This window comes from Periplaneta americana, chromosome 10 (assembly GCF_040183065.1).
Source record: "Periplaneta americana isolate PAMFEO1 chromosome 10, P.americana_PAMFEO1_priV1, whole genome shotgun sequence".
In the NCBI taxonomy this organism is placed as follows: Eukaryota; Metazoa; Arthropoda; class Insecta; order Blattodea; family Blattidae; genus Periplaneta; species Periplaneta americana.
In genome coordinates, this window is record NC_091126.1 from 85858381 (window position 1) to 85879153 (window position 20773).

General features: G+C 35.1%; 1 protein-coding gene across 1 annotated transcript in view; it reads left to right on the forward strand.

Annotated features, from left to right (window-relative positions):
* Positions 1-20773, forward strand: part of LOC138707855 (uncharacterized) — a 153200-nt gene that overhangs the window by 78167 nt on the left and 54260 nt on the right. Inside the window, exons 6-12 of the mRNA XM_069837840.1 lie at positions 330-597; positions 6554-6777; positions 8114-8216; positions 8419-8546; positions 8807-8935; positions 14980-15147; positions 20039-20204. Of these exons, the coding sequence (XP_069693941.1) occupies positions 330-597; positions 6554-6777; positions 8114-8216; positions 8419-8546; positions 8807-8935; positions 14980-15147; positions 20039-20204 (1186 nt within the window). The remainder of the gene's footprint in view (positions 1-329; positions 598-6553; positions 6778-8113; positions 8217-8418; positions 8547-8806; positions 8936-14979; positions 15148-20038; positions 20205-20773) is intronic.

Sequence of the window (20773 nt, forward strand, 5' to 3'; positions counted from 1 at the left end):
TACAATAACAACAGAATAGCTCACTTGTTCAGAACCTAAAATATTAATATATATTAACAATATACTTCAAAGTATTCACGGCTGTACACAGCTCCACAGAATCATACTACGCGTTGTTAATGTGAACATACTGTTTGTATCGACTGTAGCGAGCGGAAGTAGTGCGAGGCGTGGATGTCATCTATAATCATTGCTCTACTCAACTTAGGTCTACTGTTTTCGTACGAACTTCCTACCTTTGATCATGATTAGGCTTCGGACATGACAATATTGAATAATGACTTAAGAAGACATTATGAACTAATGATGTCTTAAAATGTTTGTTTCAGGAACTACAGTTTCTTAAGAATTGTAATAAAAATTGTAAATTATGTCCTAACAAATGTGGTGGGCATAATGACTCAGAGGATGAATGTGATGGTGACTTCGTCCTCATAAATGATTCAGAGGCAATATTTGCACTTCAGAATATTCCTATTCATATAAAGCAAAATGGGAGTGAATGGTTTAAAGTAACCTCAGTGGAAGACATATTTGATATTTTTGAACAAATTGGTGATGAAACGTACATGCTGATTGCAGGAAATACGGCAAAAGGTAAGTTACATCAACAACAAATATGAAATAATTAATCTTATAGTTCACTCTTAATACTGCAAATATGAGGGGTGGAATGAAATAATGTTTTGGATCCCAAATCTAGTCATATCTGACATACAGCGGAAAACACTTGATAAGAACATATTGACTTCATTATGCCATTGCACGTAGAAATATATAGGCCTAGGATCTTCCAATACTTTAGTTGATATATCAATGACGCAGGATTTTTACACTTCCTACTATCGTCTGTTTCCAAGACTTCCCTAACTTCTATGATAAATGAAAATCTTGAAATTATTCACGTTAATATTACCTTTCTCCCAAAAATGAAAGGAAAAGAGTGCCGGGAAGATGACGCATATATTCTAATTAAAAGTTTTACGCGTATCGCAAAAAAAATATATTCCTTTATAATTATAATTTGTATAGTTAAATTTTCTCGACTTATATTAAAAAGACTTACGCAAATAAATAAATTTAATAAGTATTCCAGTAAGATTACATTTGGTTTTCTGGATTTATCACAAAAGGCATCCTCTGCAAACGCAAAATTAAGACTTTTGTTGTTGTGTTTAGGCAGCTTGGTCGGTGTTATATGCGAACATTTGATAGAGATGATGTGAGTGAGTCAGTTTCTCAGCAGACTTAGTAGGGCAGGAGGCCGAAGAAGGGGAACTGCATGCATGCTGACGTAAGTCACAAATTATGTTGAAAAATATTGGTCATGTACCTGCACTCCATGGGCGATCACATTTCTTCCACTCAATGCTATCCAAACACTCGTATTCAACAAAATGCATTCTTTCTTTGCCATAACTGGAATATGTTCATGACGAGCTATTTTATCTGCTTGAACATACGTTTTTGTAAGATCCATGTAATTGGATCCATTTACACAAAGGAGTTCTATTCCATTTTCTTTTTGAGTTCTCTGAAATCCGGATAAAAGATCGCTAATATTTTTTTTTGAAAATTGAACCCTTCCACTCACAATAAAATAAAGTATAATGTATTCATTGGTTCCATTACGTCACTAATGCTTTTGCAATAGTTGATGTTCTACGAACTTGCGCAAGGAAAAAAGTTAACTCTACAGAAGCTGCACAGCGACAAACTCATGCAACCCTTTCTTTCCTTATAAGCAAGCTTAGGATCCGTAACACTTCAGCAACCAATATACGCATAACATCACTACAGAGTTCCCTGAATATAGTAGACAGACTTACTGTAAATGTAAACAACGACGTCAATATGCTGCATTATATTCTACTGTTAATAGTACAATCTACTGACGTTGGAAAATGAAGTAGGATACATAAGTACGTCACAAGTTCTCATATCCCTCGGCGACATTGAAGACGTTAGTGTTACAATGAACAACCATGTACAGTTCCCCAAAAAAGTAATGAGACGATGGCATATTCTTAAGTCTCAGATGTAAGATGCTACGCATGATCGGAGACCAGAGCACTGATACACAAGATAAGAATATTTTACCTACTTAAGTTCAGGCTATTTGGTTTGTTGCTAGTATCGTTCCGAAATTCACTTCAAAACTACAAAAAATATGGAAATATAACGTAAATAATAGATAAATATATACCTAAATCGTCTAATTAAATCGACATTTGAACCTTAATGACTAGATCGAAACTACGCGCAGAAATGAAAGCTTTCGTGTCGTTTCAATAGCTCAGACGCTAAGTCTTCTCGTATTGTGAAGAAAAGAGCGGCTTCGATTCTTAGTCTACCAACGATATTTTTTTCTGAATAACGTTGAAGTAGAGTATTACAGAGTCCTGAGATTAAATGTTAATAATCACAGGCAGTATAAAATTACAAATTATAATATTAAAAGTTAACCTGATGAAGCATTTACATCATTTAGACCTATATATTATACATACAAGTACAAATACATTGTTGTTTAGTCAACTGTCCGAAGACAGGTTTGACCTCAGAAGTGATACGAAGAAGACACCACTTATGAGGCAGCTAGGCCAGGTGATAATGGGGTAAATGCATATATATTAAAAAAACAATTACAATGAAATTGAAAAATTTTAAATGCTTTAACAAGCATTAATAAATTGATTATAAATAACTACATTTAAATATTAACCTATCAGCCACCGAGACAAGATGGACAGACATATATTTATCCAGGTTCTTAGTCCCACCGCAGGCAGGTTCTCATTCAAAATACTGACAAAGAATATTATAGCCCGGGTCATTTAGGAAGACGTTCCAAGAGGGGAAACATGCGAGTGAGAGTGCTGACTTCCCCTCCTCGAGAAGGCCCGCTTTGAGGGCCCATGTCGTGGTCCCTATCGTGATCATTCTCGTACTGCTTATCGTGGTCCATGTCGGGATCTTTATTGTGGCCTTTGTCTTTGTTATAGTCGTGGTCCTATAGTCGTCCTTATCAATCTCATAGTTCTTATCGCAATCCTGTTCCCTGTTATCTTTATCGTGGCTCAATGTCGTGATCCCTTTCATGATCATTCTCGTGGAGCTTGTCGTGGCCCATGTCATGTCGCTCCCAGTGGTCTAGGGTTAAAGCGTTATTCTCTAAACCCAAGTGTTGTGGGTTCAAACCCGGTTGGGGTCGATGGATTTTACAGAACACAAAAATCCGGAGCGCAAATCCTCAAGGATCAAATTTAAGCCATATCCCGTATCGGAGTTTTCCGGCACGTTGAAGACCTCCAAGACTAAATTAGAGGCCTCTGGACTAAATTTCTCCTCTCTCGCGTTCAAGTAATACCTTAGTTGCATACTAGGTGGCTATTGAGGCAATGAGCTTACCATTTGTTCCTCTGCCCCTCTCGGCAAATAGGTGTAACTAAATTGATTTTAAGTACTAAAATCTACCTCAGGGGTTACCTATTTTTCGGCATCGGAACGATAGTCTAAATACATATATTTACATCACTAAAACTAGTACATTAACCGTTGTAACACACGGTCTCTCACAAACCGTAAATTATTTGCAGGAAATGTAATGTTGTCTGTTGAGGCGCCTATTGATAATTGTTGTTTTGCTTTCTCATTAGAGAAAAATATTGTCATGTTGAAAAATCTACAACTAAATTTTGGAGGAAATACACATTCTCAGAATCCCTGAAACCGAAAAATTGGTTATGGGCATGCGGTCTGTGTACAAAGATTTTACCTAAGCTACCGGTATTTATCGGATATTGTTCATATTCAGTAGCCCTATTTACAAATCAATTAATCCAGGAATTGTACACACGACACGTAATAGTTCGTAGTAAGTAATTAATTGGTTTCGATTTGTAAACGTGAAATAAACTTACAAATGAGATGGACCACTTTGCGGTGATGAAAAGTCCGGTACAGTTATAGCAGAGAACAGGACAGATCGGGCTCATCATCTGTTGAGTTATCATCCCTTGTAAACGCATTTTTGTGTGTGAGTGAAACACTGAAGCAGCATCTTAAGATTTAGAATTAAAGGGGACATGTCTCAATATAAGTACTTTAATATATTTTAACAAAAATAAGTTTCAAATTTCTATTTTCTTAAGTTCAAAAATTATATGGAACCCGACTACAATACACATATAACTATTTTTTGTAAGTTTGTAAGAAAATTATTCACAAAATATCAACTTGAATCTTAAAAATCTGAAATAAATTAAAAGTCTTATTTTGGTATTATAGAAAATATCCCTTTGCGTATAAAGTAGGAAGCAAAGTTTGTCTTTGTATTCGAGGGAATATTTTACGTTTTTACTCAAGTAATTATGTGTTTTGAATAGTAATTTAGAATATTGAACATAATAATAATGGAATTGAATTTTACGAAGCAAGTAAAAGATATAATAAGAAAGTGTGTGTTACTAATATAGCATTCATTAATCATTCATTCTTACGTGTTTTGTAATACCACACTGCAACTCAGAACCATTTATGGACGATATGCCACTGCCACAATGCTAAAAAAACAATTAAATTTACCTTATCAGTAATAATTATTATTAAGTAAGAATAATTTTTCCCCATAACTTTTCATACATTTCATACCAACAAATTAATTTTCCTTGTATTTCAAAGGTCTGTATAACCCATGTCCCGCGCCGTGGTGTCGTGTTCTAAGCCAGCGGTCATCAGCACAGTGCACCCTCGGGCTATCGTCTCTTACCCACGGATAAAACATTGCACTAGCGTGCATCCGTGGCTTCTGGCGGGTATGCTTGCTCCCTCTCCCTTCTACACGACGGTGCATATTGCGTTACACTTCTTACCCGTTTTCCATTTCAGCGAGTATTGACGGCCACTGGTCTAAGGCAGCGGTGACCAAAGCGAGTGTCGTGATTACATCGTGTAATCACAGACATTCAAAGGGGTACGAGGAGTTTCCTGTACATTGCTGTGTGTTTCATTCACGTACTGAAGACAAGCAGTGGCCGTGGCGGTATCATGTCGCTCTACAAACTTTGTCTCTACAAGCAGTAAGAGGTGGTTTCGTAAATAATGAGAAGGATAACTTTTTTGTTGTTCTGTCGGACAAAATGTAATATGTTTACTTTGCTCAACGATTCAATTAGGAATATATAGAATCATTAATTGCCACGATGAATAATATATTATTATTATTATTATTATTATTATTATTATTATTATTATTATTATTACTGACCACTAAGTATGTGTTTCTATAATTCTTCTGTACGTGCATGAATATTGATATTTTTACACCTGCTCCCTAGAAGGATAAAATTATTAGGTTTTATCTCAATTTTAATCTTCTTAATCTTTAGTTGAGGGTAAATATTTATTAGTTATTCATTTAATAATAATAATAATAATAATAATAATAATAATAATAATAATAATAATAATAATAATAATATTGTGGAACAACTGATTCAATATTACGTGCCAACGAACTGTGTTAAACGCCAGGAATTGACATGTCGTAAATCATAGGCAGGAAGAGAAAGATAAGATAAATAAATGTAAGGAAGTCAGCTACCTAATGGAGTTTGAAATATCTCGTGCTCTAAACCCTTTTAATAGAACAGAATTTCTCAAAATAGTAGTGATTAAATTAGCTTAAATAACTTGCCCATAAGAAGTTTTAATTTTGAAAAACTACGAATTTCTCGACCAAGTATCAAGAGAAGAATTTAGAAAATTCCTGATTATATTCAAGAGGACGATAAAATAAAAGAAGAAGCAAGAAAAATCGTATATTATATTCACTGGCTCTTGATGACAGCAGTGACATTACTGATACAGCGAAGCTTGAGATTTTTATCCGCGAGATTGATCAAGATGTTAGTACAGGAACCATCACTGGTTGTAGTTTTCATGCCAAGTACCTTTCCTCCGTCTCCTTACTTCATAGGCTGTCTGTTGCATGTAATCACTGCAGCTCGAGTTTTGGTCACCGCTGTTCTAGGCATTCTGACTAGGACTCGCGTTACGGAATGCACGCTAGTTTGAGTTCTCTTGGGGGAATTCTCGTGAGATTTCGGCCAGTGTACGGGACCGGTACCAATCCAGCATCGTGATGTGCTTGTAAGATAGGTAGTGAAATCCGTTTACGAAAAACAGCTATAATGGCTGGATGGATCATCGTGCTAATCATATGATACCTTCATTCTGGTTGGATGATCGTCCACCTCTGCTTCGGCATGTGGACATGAGACCAGCAGCTGACTGGTCTGTCTGGGCCCTTAAAGGACTGTAGCGCCACAAATTTTTTATATACCCCATACTATTAAAAAGTGCCTTAATTTCAATGTAGTGGAGAGTTTCCTAATGCATTACTTGTTTTATTTTTAATTTTAATAATTTACGTTTTCAATTTTTCATATGTTATCTTCTAATGCTTAAACTCATTGCTCAGAAATATTTTCTTTTTCATCTCACTAATAAATTATTCCAACTTACGCTTTTACATTTTGTAATCTGACAGGTGTCTACCCAACTACAGAAATGCCAAGAGTTTACATTGATGTACAAGATGTGAAGGAGCTAAAATCCTATTCTACTTGCCCTACGTTGAAGCTTGGGGCAAACATGACTCTGACTGAAACCATGAAGTTATTCGGCACGCTATCTGCAATGAATACAGAATATTCTTATGTCGCATCTCTGAGAAGCCATATTGATTTGGTTGCCACTGTTCCTGTCAGGAATGTAAGACATGATAATATACGCTGTGTAAAATAATGGACCTATTAGCCTTTTATCCAAATAAGTCATAGTTCGGGATTCCAATTCATAAAGCTATCTAACAGATTTTTCATTTATATGATAGGCTGTAAGAACATGTAAACAAAACAGATATGGATGGTATCGAATCAATAGGTACTTAGGTTTTAATTTGTAATTGCGCCTAAATGGAACTTTTCGACTTGAGAAGCCAACTGCCCAGCAGTATTTGTACCTCAAGTGCTGCGTTTCTGTAGGATTATTTATAACTAGGGGGCGGATGTTGATGACCTAAAAATCTACTTAAAATTATCATTATAATGTCCTTAAACTAATGGAAAGATGGCATAAAATTAAAAGAAAATCACATTTAAATATTATTCACCGTAATAGCGCCACAACTTCTTAAAAATCAGTCACTTTGTTTCAATGACTGCCCTGGAAATCTCGGAGAGGAGGCAACTTCCTGAAATTTGGCAAAGATAAAGGAAAATAACATGCAAAAAAATGAAGGTTTTAAGGAAAAATGTTAGATTTTTAATTAGGGTTTACAATGTGTTTCAATCAGGGGTGGTCCATGTCAGCGCCTTCATTCTCCATCTCCTCCTTCCGCGCTTCACTTTTGTTACAAGATTTTCCAGATGAGGGAGTGTGAATGACAAAACAAATTGTGGGCTCAGCGTGCATTCTTCTAATCTGTGTGTTAAAAATACTGTCTACTACAGTAGACATCCCTTCCGAAGCATGTTGAGGACACAACGTCCTGTCCAGGACACGATGAAAGTTTCCCCCCTTCCAAATATAAATTCCAAAGACACCCTCGTACCGACAAAAGAATAGTAGCGGTCAAAGCCCTCACTTAAACTAAGCTGCTGTCAAACAATTTATATTACTTCCGTTGTGTGAAGAGAAGTCTTCAGTGGAATGAGGGATGGACTTAGTCTGTTCCAGACTATAAAACTGAAACTTCACTGCTATTCGCTTATTTAGTTAGAAAATTATTTAACAGACCTATCGGTAAAGAAGAAAGTAAAATGCATTCCAAATGATCTAAAAGTTCTTCAAAGCATTAAAAATGAAAAAAAAAAATGCCGAAAAAATATAAAAATGACCTATTAGTTCAAAAACGTCAAAAAATGCAAAACATGCAATATAAGAAATTACTTTTTTACGTTGATATTAACATAGAAATGATTTCTATTTTAATAGGCATCATTCTAATGTGAAAAATAAGATGATTTTCATCAACATCCGCCCACTATTTATAACATTAAAAGAAGAAAATATTGACAAAGAAGCAGAAGATATACTTTTATTTCAGATTGGTACGATTGCTGGGAATCTATCCTTGAAGAAAATGCATAATGATTTTCCATCCGATATCTTCCTTATCCTAGAGACGGTGGGAGCAAAATTAGATATTGGTAAGTGTTTTATTGTGAAACTTATTTTATAAAGTGGATTAAAAACCTTTCGCCACTTAAGAAATTTTACGTTTTTATTTTAATCTTTTCTCATTGCAAAAAGTACTGTATTAAATTGACAAGTTAACAGAATATGGTATACCAGTTCCTATCCTTGATTTCATCTATTATAAATAATGATTAATGTAACCATATACAACAGCATACAGCAAGACAGGCAGATATACTGTGAGCTTGCAAGAATTCTTGGACATGGATATGAAAAACAAAGTGATCTTAAGCGTTTCCTTACCACCGCTCAGTGAAAAATACAAGCTGAAAACATATAAGGTATGTACATGCTACATATTGCGAATTAAATTAAAAGTTGCATAAGTGAATATGTTGTATTCACATATTAAATACATTTCGAGAGTTACCCACATTATTGATTTTCTCAAGGTGTAACGATGCTATAACAAAGTCCTGAACTCTGAATACCATTTTTATTTGTAACAGAAAAAGAATTACACGAATAAGATACAAGCAATTATTCTAATATAAAGAAATAAAATCATTATTTACAATTATAACCTTCCTTCGAATTTTAGATCATGCCCAGAGCTCAAAATGCCCACGCACTCGTGAATGCAGGATTTCTATTTAACCTTGATATGAAGGATAATGCAAGGATTCTTCAGAGGCCAAGAATTGTGTTTGGTGCAATAAATCCACAACGTGTAAGTACATTGCACCAATATATTGAAGCACTTTTCCTATTCCACTAGCTGCTTACAATATTCTATGGAATTTTTGACATCCATAATAAAGTGTGAAAACATTTCACCCAATTAAGACAGTTCAAAGTACTACGTAATGATTAATTTTTGGCCCTAAATAATTTATCTGTTATGGTAACAATTGTTATTGGAAGAGAAAAAAATGCTCCTGCACCGCGGATCGAACCAGGGTCCTTGACTCTACGTACTAAGCGCTCTAACTGCAATCTTTACGTAGATTCTTCGTCCAACTGTGCATATACTGTGGAATCCCGGCCACGTAGTCACTCAGTTGAGTGCGCTTCTTGTATAATGGCAGTTGACTTAATATAATGTCAACATATGCCTGTATGTCGAACATGGAGTAAGGCCACAAAGGGAAAAAAACAGTAGAGGAGGGGGATTCGATTCGGTGCTGTGGATTGAACTTCGGCGTAGCTCAGTGGTCAGAGCGCTCTTAGAACCAAGGATCCGGGTTCGACCCCCGGCGCCGCACAGTGGTTCCAAACTCAAATCTGACTGGACAAAAGGTATTAAAAGTTTGAGCTTCAAACAATATAAATACTGCAGTTCTATAATCTTAAATAGTCGTGTATCTACGATTCGTATTCAGTTTTCAATAAAAATTATTGTGGTCTGCGCAGGAGCAGGTAGAAGTCAAGTGTTCAGCACAGACATTCTATTCTCGTTAGAATCGCCCGGCAAGTTACCTTCGGAACATCGAAGTGTGAAGATATAATATATTGCCAATCCCCTTCGAGTTTCGATGAATAAAACTACGGGTATTTCCCTACACTTTTAGTGCATTTCCGAACTTTAACATTGTGTTATTTAGTTATAATACTCATTAATACACAGAGAAGAGTTCTATGAAAATTTTTAAAATTGTATTTGCTGTAGCAGGCCCGCAAAAGCAAAGGGCACAAAAGGCCATTGTCAGAGCAGGTTCAGCATTTACATTAGTCATTTAGGTATGTAATTATAAAGGTTTTATAACCAATTTCAACCACCTTCTCCTTTTATTTATATTTTAATGATGGTGGACGGAATTCCAAGAAGAGAACTAGTTGATATTTCGTGAAAAGAAAATAATATTTTAAGAAGATTAGCTTGTGTGTGCGCGTATGTATTAATTAAAATTGTTTAGGAGATTCTGAGGGACATAATCGTAAATTAGTGTAGAAAAAAGTGCTGAATTCTGAATGAAACTTACAGAGCAATGGACTAATTGCCTCTACGTATTAAAATTTTTTCTTAAGGAAATAAAAGGATTGGTTAAGTGTTGAAATGACTTTTTTTTTTAAATAGACTGTGTCTAGCAACGAAAAAACAAAAATCGTCCACAAAAACCTTTTCATGAATGTGCTGAGAAAAGTCAGAAGTGGAAGCTGAAGTCTTTGCTGGAAACACACTCGGTTGATGAGATTGCTCTTGTCGCAGAAATGGATTTGAGATCAACATACAGGCCTGATGCAGCAGAAATGGTAAAGCAAGTGTTAAGTTTTTACTCAGAAAGGGCCACGAAAATGAATGAAAGAAAAGAAAACAAGATCGCTTACGTAAAGAAATGGGACTTCTTGTCGATCTTCCCAAACCAGAATTTGGTACGACTAATGACGGGATTAGCACGCGGAGGTTCTTTGAAGGTCCAGGTTTGGCATCAGAAACTACTGGCATAGATGAAGGCTTGATTTGGAATCATCTTTAAAACCAGTGGTCTTCATTTCGTAACTCGCGAATTAACCCCTTAATATACAAGCAGGGCGGAGGGGTAAGACATGATTTCCATCCCCTTAGCCAACACTTGTTCATTCAACGTTAAGCAATCTGGATATTCTTCTCTCCTACATTCCACTTCGCTGTTTATTGCGGGCTGCATTTTATATGACGTAATCTTTGCCGACCACTGCTTAAAACAATCGCCATTGGGTACAGTATTAATATTGGAGAGTTTGAAAAAATACTGTTTCGGCATTGTAGAATTATACATCCAGAAATATAAGTGGTATTATATGCCGCAAAGTGTCCTTAAAATACTTACCCATGGTGCGCAGCTGATAAAGGAAGCCGTACTTCTGTTGGGATGATGACCGAGGAACCCCAAGAAGTCAGAAATAAAGATTACAAGAATTTCAGGGAATAAGCTTATCACGCGCGCAAATTTTGTAGAGCCGATACGACGATCGATTTGATGGAATTTCCTCTTGCCCGATGGTAAGCAGTCTTCGTATCTAACGCCAAAAGAGTAGAAAAAGTATATCATCTAACGTAGACTTAATGAGACTGCTCCAGGATCACGATGGTGATGATGATGATGATGATGACGACGATGATGATGATGATATTTGAAAATTAATAGAGTTACAACTCTCTCAAATATCTGTAACTATTTCAACTCTAGGTTTATTTAACCAAAGTTAGCGGTTTTGTTAAAATTGTATTAATATGTAGGCTATTTTATTTTAAAAAATTAAATGATATTTGACTCAATATGTATGACTGTTGTGTATTTTTAACATCTTTCACACATTAAAATAAAATAGAAAGTATACTATATAATGCATTTGTGATTTCTTTCCAATCCCTGCGAAAATCAGTTTTGTAAAATTATTATAATTCTCTAAAATTCAACCCCTGTAAAAGGGTGGTTTATTTTATCCAATCGTAATCAGAGTTTACACGCAAATGCAAAATGCCATTTGTAACCTGTATACAAAATTTTATGAAAATCTGTTAGAAACGAGGAGAGTTATTAATTTTGTCCTGCTAGATTTGTATTTGGAACCACTGTGCGTCGCAGTAGCGAATTTTTCTCCTCTAATAGCAACAGTTCAAAGTAGTTACCAAGGATATTCTAGACAAGGACGACCAAGATAATGATTATTTAAATATCATAAAGATGATGACGATGATTGTTGCATTTTAAGGAATCTTTCAACTGCAAAGATTATTCGGCGTTGAAATTCAAAGTGGGTGGGAAATAACCAACAGATTTTGTATAGAGCCTTACATCGGGGAAACAATTCCTCGAATTCCTCTATGTGCCGGTAAATGTAAGACACTGACCTACTGCCATACTTTCCTTCCGAAGGAAGCCATGCTCAGGACTTCATCATTGTTTAAAATCCATCACTCTGGGTCGGGTTTCAACTCGCGAATATCAGATCCAACTATAGAAATAGCAACCGTTTTGCTACTGAGGACGACAAAACAATAACCATCAATATCGGCATTACCATAATCATTAATCCTATCGGATAGCAACACCATCGCCAGCATGATATCTGAAAATCATCATCATCATCATCATCATCATCAAAATATTAGAGAAAAAGTGTAAATATTTTTAGCGATAGAGTACAATGAAATAAAAATCTCTTATCAATTTCGGCTTATCTCATAGTGTTTTAAGCAATAAAAGTCGATGTTCCTTTTTCCAATTAGTTTTTAACGACATTGTGTCAACAGTATGATGTTATTGTGGAACTGTTGATAAAAAGAATTGCATTTCGTGAGATGAATTCGAGGGTAGAAAACTGCATTTTGCGAGATAAAAGCGAGGGTAGTAAAATTAGATTTCGTGAGAAGAATTCAAGGATAGAAAAATTACATTTCGAGATGAATTCAAGGATTGAACTTGGGGTTTCCTGACATTCGCCTTATAGTTTTAGAAGACCTCAGCAAAAAATTAGATCATTTAATCGGCCGAAGCAGAATTCGAACCCATGCCCGAGCGCAACCTCGGACTTTAAAGCCTTGGTTCATCTGAACCGACGCATGCGACGTGCGAGGTGCGGGCCCGCATCGCATAAATCCGGACTACACGAGAGACAGTGAGTGGTTTCTATAACTGCGAGATGAGAGGTCTGCGTATATTGGGGTGGGTTGAAAAGAGAGAGGTAGTCATCTCTCAAGAGAACGATATATGCTCTTTTTAGATAGATGGACAGACGGAACGACGGACCGACGGATCGTGAGACAGACAGAGGTCCGATTTCTTCAACCTTTGTTAAATTATAACAGTGTGTTATTCCAGTTTAACTGTAAACTTGACACTTGAGGCATTTCTTCAACTACTGTTAGTACTAACAGGCTGTTAAAATCCATGTTAATTTAACTGACCAATTTCATGCAGTTAAGTCATTTAACTCTCTGTTAGCATAGAAGTATTCAATATGGCTGGTGCGTTAGATGCTGAACTGTTATATGTTGATTATTTAGAAAATGATATCCATGACTACATAAACAGAGCGGATGATTTTTGTGATTCGACAGAACATAAGTTCATACAAAGATATAAGCAATTTGATGCCAAGTCTCACTTTTTGCTTTCAACGTAGATCCGTTTGTTTGTTTATTCTCAATAATTGGTTTATACTGCGAAATTATTTCCAGCAGAAGGCTTCTCTCGAACGAAAAGAAATTAGTCCCACGATTTCTTATTGCCCCAGTGTTTTCCATTTCACAACAGTAATATCAATACACCGCTTCACGCTACTGTGATACAGACGACGGAAAGAAGCATAAATAAAACCTGAGAGAATAGAAAGTCTTCTATCCTCTCTGAATCAAACAACGGAAACAAGCGAGAAGTGCAATTGTCAGAGTTCAGGAAACAGAACTGAGCCTACACTTGGTTATAGGTTATGGTTGAACTCTAGAATCTCTGGTCCTAACAGAGAGTTAAACAGAATGTTAAAATGTGAAATGTAAAGTAGAAGAAAAGCAATATTTTTAACAGCAATTCAGACTTTTAACTTACAGTTAATTAACGCTATGTTAGATGCATTTTAACAAAGGTTGAAGAAACCAGGCCAGAATATTTTATTTTTGTTGGAAGAGTTAAAGCCATAATGCCTTCTCTTTCACTCAACCAGCCTTAATCAATACAATAGTGATATACATATTTAAATTATGAATATTTCCAATACACTAAAGATTCTCCAGCATTATGCTTCAGTTAAATTTTAACGATTAGATAAAGCTTCTACGTAAAAGTAATAACTTAATTTATGAGCTAATGTAACAATTTACTTCAATCTATATGCAATATGTAAATAATTATAATTAAGTTGAGATAGTTGAAGATACAGAAGGACAAATGAATAAAACATGAATCTGAGTTGCAAGGATTCCAAAAATCTGTTCATTCTATGAGTTATGTACATCTATTTATCATTTGGTTGCTTTAATTTAGCAATTAAGGACTGATGGTGTTGAAATAGTATAACTCACAAGCAAACATTCTGATGGGGGCAGATAAAAAAGTTAAACTTTTTTCTTCCACCATGTCAATAATGTCAAAAGAAGTGCTTATACAAATTTTAACCACTCGACCGCAATTACGAGGCCATCCAGGAAGTGATTTTCCCTGGGGCCGTTTACAGGAATGAAGCACAATTGCATGGAAATATTTATTGAAACAGATACAGCGATTCTTTCGTTATTTTTCAACATATCCCCCACTGTAATTGAGACATTTGTCATAACATGGGATAAATGTTTGTATCCTTGTGTCGTAGAAGTCATCCGCCTGGGATCGGAACCAGCGTTCGATAGCCGTCTGCACACCTCTGTCGGTCCCATGATATGAGAAACGTCTCAATTCCTGTGGAGAATATGTTGGAAAATTGCTCAACAATTTCTGTATCTTTTCCAATAAACTTTTCCAATGAAATTGTGTTTTCTTTCTGTTAACGGTCCCTGGCGAACTTATTTTTACGGCCCTCTTAATTGCAGTCGAGTGGCAAAATTTGTATAAACACTTATTTTGACATTATTAACATGGTGGAAGAAAAAAAATTAACTTTTTTATTTGCCTCCATCAGAACGTTTGCTTGTCAGAGGGACGTATGGCATTACGAATTAAATTAAAAAAGAATATTGTTACAGATATATACTTTGCATGTACTGTACTAATTGATACTGTTGTGAAATGTATACATTTTTAATCAAACTTATGGGCAGTGACAATTTATCAAAAAATTTATTTTGACATTCTTTAGGTCCATGCTAATTTAACAGAAACCTATCTGAATAATCAGTGCCTCTTCGAACCCGACGTTCTTCGGACTGCTCTAGATAAGTTAGATAATGAACTTACACCAGATAACACACCACCTGATCCATCTCCAAAATTCAAGAAAACACTGGCACTTTCACTCTTTTACAAGGTGGGTAATCGTAAGTAATATAGATAACACTATCTCTAATTAAAGTTGCAAAATATTATTATCTCTTTTTTAGCATGAGAGTAATATTATATATTAGCACATGGCAGTGCAAGTAACTATTTTGAAATGAACTCTCATACAACGTGCATTAACATGCTGCAGTTACACTGCCTGGCTTGATGTCAGGAATTCTGTGTCTAACACGACTTAATAGTATACAGAGTGGAAGGTATAGATTAATTCACAGAGGTAATAGATCAAGTCAATGCCAACAACTTTTGACAAATAAGTTTTTTTGATTCCTCCAATAGTTTTGAAAACACGAAATGTAACGTGTTGCAAACTGCATAAAGTAGCAGTGCTCCTTAGGTAATTGTTCAGCAGTGAGGGTAAGTGTAACTCCACTCCCCAAAACTTGCGAGAAGAGAATGTAAACAAAAACGTCTCATCATTTATACGTCTCAATCAAATTACTGAACAAACATTAACGTAAACTTAATTTCTTTTCTATATTAATTAATTTTCAATTTATTTGAAGATAACTTAAATGGAGATTGAGTTACAGAATGTGTATTCGTAACAATATTATTTTGAGTTTACATCAAGTGTAAACGAACCGTTAACATAAATAGTTTTGTTTCATCAGAATGTACAGCTGTCAAAAAAAAAAAGTGGCCGCACTCGTGAACAGCGAATATTTTCAAAGTCCACTTCGGGTCGCGGCGATGTTACACGATGCATGTGCTTGTACTAGCAGTTCCCGAACTATGAAAGTGTTCCATGTCTGCGCCTCGTAGGGCAGCGGTAGAGTGCTTGTTTAGTAATTCAAAGGTTGTGGCTTCGCGCCTTCTTCAAGTTTTCATTTTATTTTTTAATCGTTCTTTAGCGATGTAAATGCTATTCAAATTATCATTTATATTCAGTTATCGTTCTTTATGGATATCACGTTATTTATATTTTGTTATCGTTCTTTAGAGATATGAATAAAATTCAAGTCATCATTTGTATTCTGTTATCGTTTTATAACGATATGAATAACAATTTTTATTATTGTATCTCCAATGGTGGTTAGCCCTATTTTACATATGTATGTTAGGGCTATAGTTTCATACACAAAAAAGATAAGCATAAAGAGAAATAGAAAAGAAAATTAAATTAGCTTACGCGATGTAAACAAAACATAAACAAACCGTAAATTAGGCATTGCGATTGCAAAATAAATATCAGGTATCAATTTGAAACATACAAAAACATTAACAACACACATACGTAACACTTCTATAACACAAATACGCAGCCTTCCGTACCATACATCATAAATTAATACACAATAGTCACACAAACACAATCAAACTATAATTACGACATTGCGACGACATCAAGCATCACATAACTGACTCACATACATAACAAATCAAGCATCCGTTACAACACATACACTTCAACATAGTAACCACACTTTTAAAAGTTACAAATTTGGCTCCAAGAAGAATAAATAGGACACTGTTACTAATTACTATTCTTCTACAATTTCTTAAATATATCTGTAATAAATCTGTGAAATTCCGATATGAATAATATTCACGTTTTTTATATTGTTATCGTTCTTTAGCGATATAGATAATATTCAAGTTATCATTTATATCCTGTTTTCCTTCATTAGCATTATAAAATAATATTCAAGTTATTTATATTGTTATTGTTCTTTCGCAATATAAATAATCTGTATTTTATGTAAGTAATTATTATAACACAAATAACCATCTTTCTTTGTAAAATAGGTTATTTTATTTAGATAATTAAATAAGTATTATATAATATCTTATATTAATTAAACAAACCGATATTTATCATTTATATTCTGTTATCGTTCTTTAGTGATACTGTATAAATAATATTCTAGTTATTTATATTGTAACCGTTCTTTAGCGATATAAATAACATAAATTTAATATTAGGTTTGGAAAAATCCAGTTGCATAATACTGGTATTAGTTTTTCTTTTTGTATTATTACATTATACTATCTTGAACCACAATAAAATGAAAAGGAGTAACGAGGAATTGAACCTGAGACGTTGACATCTAAATTTCGACGTTCGTCCGCTGAGCTACGAGGGCAAAAGTGTGGAAACATTTTCGGAAAAATTGGCCCAATCACACTCTAAGATTTTCTGATAATTCGTAGAAGCTAGTCCAGGATGCGGGGGGCAAAGGCTAATTGAGATTTCCCGGTCTCTGATCGGGTCAAACATCCTGATAGAATTAATATTTAACCCTTGTCGTGACTTTCGGTGAAGTCCGGAGAGCCCAATTAGTCAAATCCACTCTCCTCATCTCCACGCTTGGGTCCCCTGGAATTTAATAAGGTGCGAAAGAGATAGTGGTGTGCGGAAAGCAACGGGATGTTACCGCATTTAGGCCTATCCTTCCCAAGAAAAACTGCAAACATAAACAAAGGAAGCTTTTAATAGAAGAAGAAGGATATTCTGCGGACCTCTGGAAAAAGAACTAAGGAAGAGACTAGTGAAGTGCTTTGTGTGGAGTGTGGCATTGTATGGGGAAGGAACATGGACATTACGACGAAATGAAGAGAAACGAATTGAAGCATTTGAAATGTGGATGTGGTGAAAAAAGGTGCGTGTGAAGTGGACAGACAGAATAAGAAATAAAATTGTGTTTGAAAAAGTGAGTGAAGAAAGAATGATGCTGAAACTGATTAGAAAGAGAAAAAGAAATTGATTGGGCCTCTGGTTGAAAAGAATAATAGAAGACATTAGGATATGTGGATCATATGCGGAGACTAAGAGGAAGGCAGAAAATAGGAAAGATTGGAGATTGCTGGGTTTGCAATGAAAGACCTGCCCATGGACAGAACACTTATGTATGTGGGTATGTTCAGAATGCCTGGAATATCGTGTCTAAGAACAGTCGCTATTTGCAAAGACTAGTCAATTCCATGCCCACTCGACTGCAAGATGATCGAGATAAGAGGAAGATAGACTAAATATTGAACTGTGGCTTTTTGTTTTGTTTTTTGAACGCTTAATTGTTTGAATGTTTTAAGGCCGACGCCAGTAAATTTGTTTTGTTTATGCCACGAAAGATATTTTTATTGAGAATAAAATCTTTTTTCTTTCCATTTGCAGCCACAATATCATAATGATATAGTCATGTCATAATATATTAATGAACCTGATGTTAATTACTAAAATAATCGTAAAAGAGAAAGGAGCCATTATGTATAGTTTGTCTCTCTCAAAAACATAACAAAAAAGAACATAAAATGCACGAGGTTGTAGTCGAACGCAGAACCTCATGAATAAGAGGCCTGAACGCTACCATTACGCTATCGAATCACAAAGACAATACTTCAATTATAACTGTGGATATCAGGCAACGTGGTCCAACACCATGTAACATCGCCTGTCTCCGAATTCTAGCGAAGATACCCGAAGGGAACTTTGTTCCAGGAGAGCGGCCACTTTTTCTTTTGACAGCTGTACATTCTTTACGTACTATTGTATCATAACGTAAAAAGCAAAGAAATCAACAGATACAGTGAATGTTAAATAAGTTACCTGATATTAAATTTAGAGTTAAAGAGGTTTTAGCATAATAAAGAATGTTAATAACCAAACAACTTGTGTAATTAATTCATGGAACATTTTACGTTTTGATGTACAGTAATTTGATTGAAACGCATCTTATCTGATGAGACGGTTATGTTTACATTCTCCTCTCTCAAGTCTTGCGAAGTGGATGATTGGAGTTACACTCGCCCCAACTGCGGAGCATTGCTACTCTTTGCAGCGTTGCAACACGTTACATTTCGTATTATCAAAAGTATTGAACATATGAAAAAACTTATTTAATAAAATTTGTTCGGATTGGCTTTATCTATTACTTCTGTGAATTAATGTCATAGGCTTCCTTCCACTCTGTATATAATTTCACGGATTTGGATAGAAATATGTAACAGTCTTGAATTGTAACACGTCCTCCTGTTACTGTATATTGGCTTCTTTTTCCTTTCAATGTTCTCCATATTGTTCTATTCCCTTGTTACTCTTATTACAGTGGGCTTATGTTCCTTTTCCCCCTCTCTTTTATATCCTCCTCTACTTTTCTACATCCCTGGCTCTGATTCTGAGTGGTGATTGTAATCATCGCTTCGATTCGAAACTTCCTACCACCCGCTTCTTCTTCTACTGCTGCGTTTGATCTGTTTCCGTGAAACTGATTAGTTAAACCTACACAATTTTGGACTTCCTTTTGGTAATAATTTTTAAATGGGAAAAAGTTTATAATTGCATCTTATTCCAAGTGGTACATATATATATATATATATATATATATATATATATATAATAGTAGTGTCAGCATGGTTGGAGCAGTTGGTATAGCGCCGGCCTTCTATGGCCATGGTTGCGGGTTCGATCCTGGGCCAGGTCGATGACATTTAATTGTGCTCAAATGCGACAGGCTCATGTCAGTAGATTTACTGGCATGTAAAAGAACTCCTGCGGGACAAAATTCTGGTACACCGGAGAAGCTGATGTAACCTCGGCAATTGCGAGCGTCGTTAAATAAAACATAATAATAATAATAATAATAATAATAATAATAATAATAATAATAATAATGATAATAATAATAATAATGATAATAATAATAATGATAATAATAATAATTCTACTTAATGAAAATCTTGATTAAAATTTTGTTTTCCTTCGCAACATGCTTCTATTTCTAACATTACATAATCATTTATATTTTCAATTATATTTAATTACCAGTACCATGTAACCTTGTCCGGTGGTCTTGGTGCACGCCTGTACATTGTAACTAATAATGCACCCTTCAATTCCTTTCACAATATTATTATTTTAGTCTGTGTTGAGTTTGGGTCCACCTCGAATACCAAAGACGCTACAGAGTGGAGGCACGAACTTATTTCGACCACTGTCTTCCGGAAAGCAGTATTTCAACACAGATAAATCAGAGTGGCCGCTGAATAAACCAATTCCAAAGCTGGAAGCTATTTATCAAACATCTGGTAACTAAACATTCAAATAATTTTTACTAACTATTAAGAATATGATTTATTTTATTGTTTGAAATCATGTTTCTAGTGAACATGAGCAGAGTTGCTTTATTATTTATACTGGGTGTCCCAGGAGGAATGCAAAATATTTCAGGATAAAGTAGTTGTTCATTAGTAAAACTTCCATTTCCTACCCAAATAGACTCCTGAATATTAACAACGCTCAGTTTGGAATTCCCATTATCTAACACAGTCTGAGGATACAGAAACAACTTTCCAACTACATTACAATGTTGACATGAAAATATTTAATATAATACAGTATGTTCAGAAGTTTTATGCACTCAATAAAAGTATTCATTCGATCGTTTTCCCTACAAACTCGAAGTAGAACCTACTCAAAATCATGGATAATGCCGTGACAATTTCGACTTGTAAAAATAAAATTGCTAATGATTTGGTATAGGGGAGAGTCGGATAGTATCGGACATCGGGTAATATCGGACAGCGCGTTTCTTTCATCTACCACCATATGGTAGTACCTGAATGACATGGTTACGTTTCTCTATGCGACGTCACAG